The sequence below is a fragment of the Salmo salar genome, chromosome ssa06 (assembly GCF_905237065.1).
Source record: "Salmo salar chromosome ssa06, Ssal_v3.1, whole genome shotgun sequence".
In the NCBI taxonomy this organism is placed as follows: domain Eukaryota; kingdom Metazoa; phylum Chordata; class Actinopteri; order Salmoniformes; family Salmonidae; genus Salmo; species Salmo salar.
This window is the reverse complement of record NC_059447.1, coordinates 86,454,529-86,466,752: the sequence shown is the minus strand read 5'-3', so window position 1 is coordinate 86,466,752 and position 12,224 is coordinate 86,454,529. Positions and strand designations below refer to the sequence as shown.

Genomic DNA, 12,224 nt, shown 5'->3' with positions numbered 1-12,224 from the left:
ACCATAACATTTCACTGTATTACGTTTTCTCACATGCCCTTATACTGTAAAACAATCAAACTGTCATCCTGTCTAAACCCTCTCTCTCTCTCCTCCCCTCTCCCTCACCCCCTCCTCGCCACCTTTCTCTCCCTCACCCCCCTCTCCATCTCCCCCCTCCTCTCCCACTTCCTGTCCCACTCCCCTCCCTCTCTCTCTCTCTCTCTCTCTCTCTCTCTCTCTCTCTTCCTCTTCTCCCCTCCCCATCCCCTGCCTCACCCCCCTCTATCTCCCTTCCTCCCCCTCTCCCCCTCCCTCTCTCTCTCTCCCTCCCTCTCTCAGGCAATGCCACTGTTTTATGGTGTACATGCTGTACCAATGTCTTCAAGTCGGTGACCAGTCGCTTCATTAAGAACCTGGCGTGCTCAGGGATCTGTGCGGGTCTGGTGTGTGTTCCTTTTGACGTGGCTCTAGGGGCCAACCCTCGCTGCTGCTGGTGGCTACACACTCTGCTGCTCTGCAAGGCCCTGAAGTTCCTCCACAAACTCTTCTGCTCCGTCACCGTGCTCAGCTTCTCCGCTATCGCTCTCGACAGGTGGGTGATTGCACGGAAATCAAGTCAAATACAGCGTCTTTCTTTGGGTTACAGAAAGTGCTATAAGAATGACGTATTATCAAATCAAAACAAACCATTGGCGGCACTACATATAGCAGGGATGGGCAACTGGCTGCCCCTGTTTTGCAGGCCCAATTTTGTTTTTTACAAAATAATAATATGGAACTCAGTCAGGGTCTCAACTTCCTGTTGAGAGTTAGAATAACAGAATACACAAGGTGCAATTTCTAAATGTGGTTATGCATCAACAGTCACTCAATAATCCATGTGAGCAAAACATTTTTAGAATGGTAAGTTATTCTAAACTTGTAGTAAGCAGGTCAAATTACCGACCAGCGTGGGGCCCATTGATCATCAGGTATCATATATTAAAAAAAAGAATACAAAAACATTTGCCTCCACCCCATGGCAAAATGTGTAGAATTGCATCAAACTTGCTTTAAAATGGCAATATTTTTTCTATGCCCCATGGCAAAATGTGTAGAATTGCATCAAACTTGCTTTAAAATGGCAATATTTTCTCTATGCCCCATGGCAAAATGTGTAGAATTGCATCAAACTTGCTTTAAAATGGCAATATTTTCTCTATGCCCCATGGCAAAATGTGTAGAATTGCATCAAACGTCCTTTAAAACGTCAATGTTTTCTCTTCGCTGTTGCGAGGAGGGCTGCTAAAATGTTTTGCTCGCAGGGGTGGGAGGCACTGTTAAACGTTTAAAACCAGATATAAAGTATGTAGTAATCATAATGGACCTATATATGTTCAACTAACTGCCTTTTTCTAGGCCCGCAAATTGATTTTGACAAACAAATGGGTCCCCCCCAAAAATCTGTGTGGCCCCCCTAAAAAAAGGTTTTCCCACCCCTTGTTTAGTGTTTTGGTAGAGGCTGCTAAGGGTTGGTTTTGAATGACAAAGGCTATTACTGCTGAAATGTTGGTATAAAGCACAGGAGCAGCTTTTACAACTGTGTATATATATATCTTTCTTTATACACGTGTAAAGCCACACACAGGGGGAGAACCGTGTGATCCGCCTAGCAGACCTTTACATCTGGAAATAATGTTATTGCTCCAGATCAAAATAATTAAAAATGTGGTGCAGAGGAGAGAGGCAGTAATTGGTGCAGCATGTGTACTCCACGCTTCCTGGTGGTGTCCCTGTCTCTCCTGCAGAGCTCTCTGTTCTGAGCTGCAGCCACACGAATTGACAGTCCACAGCAAGGGACACTCTCCCTGACACTTCCTCCACCGCTTCTCTCTCTCTCTCTCTCTCTCTCTCTCTTTCTCTCTCTCTCTCTATGCCTTCAGCTCCTTCTTTAAGGGCTAGCTAGCACTTCCATACCAACATTTAATCAATCTGAATTATTTATTTCATATAGAGGTGTGCTGGGAGAGAGTTGTTGCTGAGAAGGTATCACACTTGCAAGCTGCAAACTGAACAGTCTGTGGATACACAGACTACAGTACACAAGCACACACACGGTTGCACACATGTAGTCAGTAAGTCAGTCAGTCAGTCAGACAGGCAGGCAAAGCACGCGTACACACAGACAGACGTTTACCACACATACCTATAGTACTCACCTACTCACACATACACTCGCTTGTAAGAAACAATCAAAATATGTGTAATCTGTGAACACAAGACCCTTCACACCTTCAGTCACACCTCAGTTAAGACCCTTCACACCTTCAGTCACACCTCAGTTAAGACCCTTCACACCTTCAGTCACACCTCAGTTAAGACTCTTCACACCTTCAGTCACACCTCAGTTAACCTGTTTGGGATAGGGGGCAGTATTTTCACGACCGGATAAAAAACGTACCCGATTTAATCTGGTTACTACTCCTGCCCAGAAACTAGAATATGCATATAATTAGTAGATTTGGATAGAAAACACTCTAAAGTTTCTAAAACTGTTTGAATGGTGTCTGTGAGTATAACAGAACTCATCTGGCAGGCCAAAACCTGAGAAGATTCCATACAGGAAGTGCCCTGTCTGACAATTTATTGTCCTTCTGTAGCCTCTCTATCGAAAATACAGCATCTGTGCTGTAACGTGACATTTTCTAAGGCTTCCATTGGCTCTCAGAAGGCGCCAGAAAGTGGAATGAGAGCTCTGCAGTCTCTGGGCTAAGTACAGCAGCTCTGTTTGTTACTGGCCTGCCTGGGGACAGTGACACTGGAGATGCGCGTCCACGAGACTACTCCATTTTGTTCTTTCAGTCTTTGAATGAATACAACGTCGCCCGGTTGGAATATTATCACTATTTTACGAGATAAATAGCATAAAAATTGATTTTAAACAGCGTTTGACATGCTTCGAAGTACAGTAATGGAATATTTTGAATTTTTTTGTCACGAAATGTGCTCGCGCGTCACCCTTCGGATAGTGACCTCAACACACGAACAAAACGGAGCTATTTCAATATAACTATGGATTATTTCGAACCAAAACAACATTATGCATATTTAAAATAGCGATAATATTCCAACCGGGCGACATTGTATTCGTTCAAAGACTGAAAGAAAAACATGGAGTCCTCTCGTGGACGTGCACTCCAGTGTCATTTTTCAGTCACACCTCAGTTAAGGCTCTTCACACCTTCAGTCACACCTCAGTTACCCTCTTACATCTAGACGTTCCGCTAGCGGAACACCTGCTCCAATATCCAATGATAGGCGTGGCGCGAATTACAAATTTCTCAAAAATACAAAAACGTATGACTATTTCACAGCATTTTAAAGTCAAGACTCTCCTTTATCTAACCACACTGTCCGATTTCAAAAAGGCTTTACAGCGAAAGCAAAACATTAGATTATGTCAGCAGAGTACCATTAGTAGATTTGGATAGAAAACACCCTAAATTTTCTAAAACTGTTTGAATGGTGTCTGTGAGTATAACAGAACTCATATGGCAGGCCAAAACCTGAGAAGATTCCATACAGGAAGTGCCCTGTCTGACAATTTGTTCTCCTTCTGTGGCATCTCTATCAAAAATACATCATCTGTGCTGTAACGTGACATTTTCTAAGGCTTCCATTGGCTCTCAGAAGGCGCCAGAAAGTGGAATGACGTCTCTGCAGTCTCTGGGCGAAAAACAGCAGGAGTTTTTGTGAGTGGACAGGCAGGGAAAAATGACACTGGAGTGCACGTCCACGAGAGGACTCCATGTTTTTCTTTCAGTTATATGCATATTCTAGTTTCTGGGCAAGAGTAGTAACCAGTTTAAATCGGGTACGTTTTTTTATCCGGCCGTGTAAATACTGCCCCCTAGCCCCAACAGGTTAAGACCTTTCACATCTCCAGTCACACTTCAGTTAAGACCCTTCACACCTTCAGTCACACCTCAGTTAAGACTTCACATCTCAGTTAAGACTCTTCACACCTTCAGTCACACCTCAGTTAAGACTCTTCACACCTTCAGTCACACCTCAGTTAAGACCCTTCACACCTTCAGTCACACCTCAGTTAAGACTATTCACACCTTCAGTCACACCTCAGTTAAGACTATTCACACCTTCAGTCACACCTCAGTTAAGACCCTTCACACCTTCAGTCACATCTCAGTTAAGACCCTTCACACCTTCAGTCACACCTCAGTTAAGACTATTCACACCTTCAGTTCACACCTCAGTTAAGACTATTCACACCTTCAGTCACACCTCAGTTAAGACCCTTCACACCTTCAGTCACACCTCAGTTAAGACTATTCACACCTTCAGTCACACCTCAGTTAAGACTATTCACACCTTCAGTCACACCTCAGTTAAGACGCTTCACACCTCAGTTAAGAACCTTCAGAACTTCAGTCACACCTCAGTTAAGACCCTTCACAACTTCAGTCACACCTCAGTTAAGACTCTTGTAATGGGTCCTATGTGTGTCTGGTGTAGAGAGTCAGGCGCAGGACAGCAGATATGAGTAATCAACGTACTTTTACTCAAAATGTCAAATATACAAAGTAACAAATACACGCACACCATGACAGACCGAAAATACAATAAACAATCACTCACAAAAACCCATGGGGGAACAGAGGGTTAAATAATGAAACCGTAATTGTGGGATTGAAATCAGGTGTGTATAACAAAGACAAAACAAATGGAAAATGAAAAGTGGATCGGCGGTGGCTAGAAGGTGTAGGCCAAGCAGAGTAATATATAATATTAAGCAGACATTTTTATTTAAAAGGACTTACAGTCATGCGTGCAACTACAGGACCCTTCGGTCTCCACTCCAGAGAGTCTTCCATCTGCATCCTCTAAGAAGGTTTTCCTTAGTGTTCATACTATTCATACTGTTTACATCAAAATCACAGGAAATTAACAATCACAAGAACACAAGACTTACCTTTTATTCTCTTCTGTGATGTTTCCAAGAGAATCCTTGTCAATGCCTGCTGTCTGCTCTAATGAGAGATTCCTGCTCCAAGTGCTCTGACTGCAGCCTTTGTAAATACTACTGTCCTGTCTACATCTAATGGTAGATACTACTGTCTTGTCGACATCTAATGGTAGCTACTACTGTCTTGTCTGCATCTAATAGTAGACACTACTATCCTGTCTACATCTAATGGTAGCTACTACTGTCCTGTCTACATCAAATGGTAGATACTACTGTCCTGTCTACATCTAATGGTAGCTACTACTGTCTTGTCTGCATCTAATAGTAGACACTACTATCCTGTCTACATCTAATGGTAGCTACTACTGTCCTGTCTACATCAAATGGTAGATACTACTGTCCTGTCTACATCTAATGGTAGCTACTACTGTCTTGTCTGCATCTAATAGTAGATACTACTGTCTTGTCTACATCTAATGGTAGCTACTACTGTCCTGTCTACATCAAATGGTAGATACTACTGTCCTGTCTACATCAAATGGTAGATACTACTGTCCTGTCTACATCAAATGGTAGATACTACTGTCTTGTCTGCATCTAATAGTAGATACTACTATCCTGTCTACATCTAATGGTAGATACTACTGTCCTGTCTACATCTAATGGTAGATACTACTGTCCTGTCTACATCAAATGGTAGATACTACTGTCCTGTCTATATCTAATGGTAGCTACTACTGTCCTGTCTACATCTAATGGTAGATACTACTGTCCTGTCTATATCTAATGGTAGCTACTACTGTCCTGTCTACATCAAATGGTAGATACTACTGTCCTGTCTACATCAAATGGTAGATACTACTGTCCTGTCTACATCAAATGGTAGATACTACTGTCCTGTCTATATCTAATGGTAGCTACTACTGTCATGTCTACATCTAATGGTAGCTACTACTGTCCTGTCTACATCTAATGGTAGCTACTACTGTCCTGTCTACAGCTAATGGTAGCTACTACGATCCTGTCTATATCTAATGGTAGCTACTACTGTACTGTCTACATCTAATGGTAGATACTACTGTCCTGGGGGTATGACCTGGTCTCCACAATCACCCAACCTCAACCCAATTGAGATGGTTTGGGATGAGTTGGACTGCAGAGTGAAGGAAAAGCAGCCAACAAATGTCCAGCATATGTGTGAACCCCTTCAAGACTGTTGGAAAAGCATTCCTCATGAAGCTGGTTGAGATAATGCCAAGAGTGTACAAAGCTGTCATCAAGGCAAAGGGTGGCTACTTTGAAGAATCTCCAATATAAAATATGTTTTGTTTAACACTGTTTTTGGTTACTACATGATTCCATGTGTGTTATTTCATAGTTTTGATGTCTTCACTATTATTCTACAATGTAGAAAATAGTAAAAATAAAGAAAAACCCTTGAATGAGTAGGTGTGTCCAAACTTTTGACTGGTACTGTGTGTATATATACTGCTCAAAAAAATAAAGGGAACACTTAAACAACACATCCTAGATCTGAATGAAAGAAATAATCTTATTAAATACTTTTTTCTTTACATAGTTGAATGTGCTGACAACAAAATCACACAAAAAGAATCAATGGAAATCCAATTTATCAACCCATGGAGGTCTGGATTTGGAGTCACACTCAAAATTAAAGTGGAAAACCACACTACAGGCTGATCCAACTTTGATGTAATGTCCTTAAAACAAGTAAAAATGAGGCTCAGTAATGTTTGTGGCCTCCACGTGCCTGTATGACCTCCCTACAACGCCTGGGCATGCTCCTGATGAGTTGGCGGATGGTCTCCTGAGGGATCTCCTCCCAGACCTGGACTAAAGCATCTGCCAACTCCTGGACAGTCTGTGGTGCAACGTGGCGTTGGTGGATGGAGCGAGACATGATGTCCCAGATGTGCTCAATTGGATTCAGGTCTGGGGAACGGGCGGGCCAGTCCATAGCATCAATGCCTTCCTCTTGCAGGAACTGCTGACACACTCCAGCCACATGAGGTCTAGCATTGTCTTGCATTAGGAGGAACCCAGGGCCAACCGCACCAGCATATGGTCTCACAAGGGGTCTGAGGATCTCATCTCAGTACCTAATGGCAGTCAGGCTACCTCTGGCGAGCACATGGAGGGCTGTGCAGCCCCCCAAAGAAATGCCACCCCACACCATGACTGACCCACCGCCAAACCGGTCATGCTGGAGGATGTTGCAGGCAGCAGAACATTCTCCACGGCGTCTCCAGACTCTGTCACGTCTGTCACGCGCTCAGTGTGAACCTGCTTTCATCTGTGAAGACCACAGAGCGCCAGTGGCGAATTTGCCAATCTTGGTGTTCTCTGGCAAATGCCAAACGTCCTGCACGGTGTGGGGCTGTAAGCACAACCCCCACCTGTGGACGTCGGGCCCTCATACCACCCTCATGGAGTCTGTTTCTGACACATGCACATTTGTGGCCTGCTGGAGGTCATTTTGCAGGGAACTGGCAGTGTTCCTCCTGCTCCTCCTTGCACAAAGGCGGAGGTAGCGGTCCTGCTGCTGGGTTGTTGCCCTCCTACGGCCTCCTCCACGTCTCCTGATGTACTGGCCTGTCTCCTGGTAGCGCCTCCATGCTCTGGACACTACGCTGACAGACACAGCAAACCTTCTTGCCACAGCTCGCATTGATGTGCCATCCTGGATGAGCTGCACTACCTGAGCCACTTGTGTGGGTTGTAGACTCCGTCTCATGCTACCACTAGAGTGAAAGCACCGCCAGCATTCAAAAGTGACCAAAACATCAGCCAGGAAGCATAGGAACTGAGAAGTGGTCTGTGGTCCCCACCAGCAGAACCACTCCTTTATTGGGGGTGTCTTGCTAATTGCCTATAATTTCCACCTGTTGTCTATTCCATTTGCACAACAGCATGTGAAATGTATTGTCAATCAGTGTTGCTTCCTAAGTGGACAGTTTGATTTCACAGAAGTGTGATTGACTTGGAGTTACATTGTGTTGTTTAAGTGTTCCCTTTATTTTTTTGAGCAGTGTATATATATATATATATATATATATATATATATATATATATATATATATTTACCCTCTGGACAGTGTGTAATGTTGTCTCCTCTTCTTCTCTCTAGGTACTACTCTGTCCTCTATCCTCTGGAGAGGAAGATCTCCGACGCCAGATCACGTGATCTGGTTATCTACATCTGGATCCATGCCACCATCGCCAGCGTGCCTGTGTTCGCCGTCACCAACGTTACCGACGTGTACGCCACCTTGTCATGTTCCGACACCCGCGCCCGCTCCTTGGGTCACATGGTCTACGTGATGATCTACAACGTCACCACGGTGGTTACATTTACATTGGGATCATTTAGCAGTCGGTTTTTATCCAGTCAGTGAATTTTAATCATTGCAAGTGAAACAACCTTCTTTAAAAAAAATGAGTTTTTCAGCAAGCCAGTGTTAAGTAACAAAATAGAAGTTTGAGTGCTACGCTCTTAAAAAAAAATATGTTATCGCGAACATTTAAGGATTCTTTGGCTGTCCCCATATGAGAACCGTTTGAATAACCCTTTTTTTTGTTCCAGGTATAACCCTTTTGGGTTCCATGTAGAACCCTCTATGGTTCTACATGGAACCCAAAAGGCTTCTACCTGGAACCAAAATGGTTATCCTATGGGGACAACCGAAGAACCCTTTTTAGAACCAATTTTTTTCTAAGAATGTTGGTGCAGGAAAGACAGCAGTACAAGAGTTGTTGTGTTTTTAATTACATTTTATTTTTAGGTGATCCTCCCCCTGGCGGTTGTCTTCCTGTTCCTGGTTCTGATTCGCCGAGCCCTTAGCGCCAGCCAGAAGAAGAAGGTGATTATTGCAGCGTTGAGAACCCCTCAGAACTCCATCTCTATTCCGTATGTGTCGCAGCGCGAGGCTGAGCTACACGCTACATTACTAACTGTAGTTTTAGCCTTCTCAGCCTGTAGCGCCCCCTATGGGGTGTTGGTGGTATACCGCACTCTTCTCGGGGACGGTGAGGAATTGTCTCCTTCTCTCCACCTCACAGCTATCTGGCTGCCAAAGGTGTCTCTCCTCACCAACCCTCTGCTGTTTCTGACGGTGAACCGCACGGCCAGGCAGTGCCTGTTGGATGTTTTAGCCCGGGTCCACAGACGCTACAGCCGGCGTAATGTAGTCAGCACTGGGGCCCTGGGGCTGGGGCTAGGGGGCGAGGGAGGGCTGGAGGGATCGGCTCAGGCCGGGAGCCAGCTCCTGGAGATGTTTAATATCGGACAGCAGCAGATCTTTAGGCCGACCGATGAAGAGGACGAGGAGGAGGTAGAGAATGAGAGACCTTCGTTAGGGTCAGGAGGTGGTGGGGGTTGTTCGCAACCCAAAGAGAACCACCTTGGAGGGGGTAGACTAGGGGGACACGAAGGGGAGATGGTTCTACAGAAGGAGACCCAACCAACCAGAGAGAGTGTCCTAGTGACTAAAGAATTTCCTCCTTTCATATTGCCAAAGGTCTCCCCTGCCCCTGTCCACGCCTGCTCTTACACCTCCTCGTCACAGGTGGCGCCAGCGACCCCCATGGAGCCCGACGACGCCACCCAGTTTGGGTTCGGTCCATTCGAGCTGCCGCCCCAGTGGCTGCCGGAGACCAGGAACAGTAAAAAGAGGCTCCTCCCACCGCTGGGGAATACCCCCGAGGAACTGATCCAGACCAAACAGCCACGCCCACGGCCAGAACGACGAATCAGCAGGAACAACAAGGTCAGCACCTTTCCCGTTGTCGACCCTTAAACTATGAACCCTGTCCGTTGACCTTTGAACCTATGATCCCTGATGACAGCTATGGCTGGAGGTCAGCCAGAGGAGTATTCCACTGATGGAGCGTAATGAGAACAGCAATGCACCATTTTATGTCAATGACTGGATACAAAGTCAATGGAGGAAATCTGACCAACCACCTGACCAAAGGCCCCCTGTAAGAGAAAGCAGGGATGTACAACTCCAGAGCTCGATGTGTCTGTCTCATTGATGATTCTCCCTGTCGTGTAATGGATACATTTTATGTCAATGACTGATGAGATTTTAGAAAGTCCACACCGGGACACCTAATAGCCCAAGTCTAACGTCTAAAGCCACATTTTTCTGAAGACATGGATTTTGACCCCAATGTATTGGTTTCGATGTTCTCTCTTTTTTTCTTGTTCTATCTTTCCAATAAATATTTTCAGTTGATTTGTACTGATACTGCTAACAGAGCAGGTAAAACCTTTTGAAGTGATTTGTACTGGTACTGCTAGCAAAGCAGGTAACACATTTTCAATTGATTTGTACTGGTACTGCTAACTGATCAGGTAAAACCTTTACAATTAAATTGTACTGGTACTGCTAACAGAGCATTTTCAACATCTCTGTTTTATTCAACATAATTAGTACAAACAATTTAATCTAGTTGATTTCTAAGAAAAGTTTGGCAATGATGTATTGAACATACAAATATATGCATTAGATTCTTGCAATGCCACATTTACATTGTGATTGACATGGAGAATTGATTCACACAAACACTGAATGAATCTTAGATTCTGGGTGAGACATTGAAGCTAAATAAGAGTATTTCTCAAGGTATTTTTCCATGAACAAAACATCTTCTAACAATACTAAACTGTCATCATCAAGTCTTAAATAATGAATGAGTTTCTGTATCAAACCTTTCACTTGTCTCCATAGCGATGTTATTTTCTCTTGTTGTTTTTCATCAAAAGGAACCAGCAATATTTCATTTTGAGAAATCTATCAAGCCTTGAACTGTAGCTGTTCCTATATGGGCTTCATTTTTTATTCCATATTATTTTGAGTTTATTTTCTATGGTAGAACATGTCTCTTCAGATGTATTGAATGCCATTCCTTTCCAACGCCAACCCTTTGTAGTACAGACAGTGACTGGAACATTCAATGAAATTAATGATATGATAAGTGCAATTGTACAGTTTGCAAATATATAGTATAAAATAATTTGGGATTAACTGAGTTTATATGATCCTCATGTTCTGTTCATATTCTATTATGATACTCTTCTAAAACAGTGTTCCTCAACCTCAAATTCCTGGACCGGGCCCGGTCTGTGGGATATTGCTTTACGGTACCCTGAAATGTTCGAGTGCTAGTTTTGATGGAAGCAGCACTCCAGGTACCTTGAGATGTTCGAGTGCTAGTTTTGATGGAAGCAGCACTCCAGGTACCCTGAGATGTTCGAGTGCTAGTTTTGATGGAAGCAGCACTCCAGGTACCCTGAGATGTTCGAGTGCTAGTTTTGATGGAAGCAGCACCCCAGGTACCCTGAGATGTTCGAGTGCTAGTTTTGATGTAAGCAGCACCCCAGGTACCCTGAGATGTTCGAGTGCTAGTTTTGATGGAAGCAGCACCCCAGGTACCCTGAGATGTTCGAGTGCTAGTTTTGATGGAAGCAGCACCCCAGGTACCCTGAGATGTTCGAGTGCTAGTTTTGATGGAAGCAGCACCCCAGGAGGATAAAAAACATTGTTTGCCAGTCCTAGCCTGGTCTCAGATATCTTTCTGCTCCTACCAACTCCATCTCTCAAACAAATGTGTGACAAGGACTTGCTGGCATTTTAGCAAAAACAGACTGGCACACAGTCCCTGTTATAAAACAGATTGAGAAACACTCGTCTAAAAAGGGCCATCAGTAGTAGAGGGTTAGTCTAAAATGGCAACTTATGTCCTATATAGTGCACTGCTTTTTACCAGAGTACTATGGGTTTGGTTAAAAGTAGTGCACTATACATGGAATAGGGTGCCATAGGGCCCTGGTTAAAAGTAGTGCACTATAAAGGGAATAGGGTGCCATGTAGGACACAACCCTTGAAGAGAGTCTGAAGTGACTAAGTGAGGGAGAAAGGATTCTGAGTGATTAGGTCTCCTACAAAAAACCTCAAAGGATCAATCCTATTGATTCTACAGAGAAGCTGCAGATCAATACCCAGACTGCTCCATTTACAACACACTGAGTGGTATAATTAAGCAATAAGGCATAAGGTTTTGTGGTATACGGCCAATATACCACGGTTAAAGGCTGTTCTTATTCACGATGCAACGCGGCGTGCCTGGACATAGCCCTTAGCCGTGTTATATTGGCCATATATCACAAACCCCCAAGGTGCCTTATTGATATTATAAACTGGTTACCAATGTAATTAGAGCAGTAAAAATAAATGTTTTGTCATACCTGTGGTAT

At 44.0% G+C, this 12,224-nt stretch overlaps 1 protein-coding gene across 1 annotated transcript in view; it reads left to right on the top strand.

Moving 5' to 3' along the window:
- LOC106608162 (G-protein coupled receptor 176) overlaps positions 1–10,995 on the top strand; it is a 29,761-nt gene extending 18,766 nt beyond the window's left edge. The window contains exons 2-4 of the mRNA XM_014205933.2: positions 322–574; positions 8,094–8,307; positions 8,749–10,995. Of these exons, the coding sequence (XP_014061408.1) occupies positions 322–574; positions 8,094–8,307; positions 8,749–9,762 (1,481 nt within the window). The 3' untranslated portion in view covers positions 9,763–10,995. The remainder of the gene's footprint in view (positions 1–321; positions 575–8,093; positions 8,308–8,748) is intronic.
- The last annotated feature ends 1,229 nt before the right edge of the window (positions 10,996–12,224 follow it).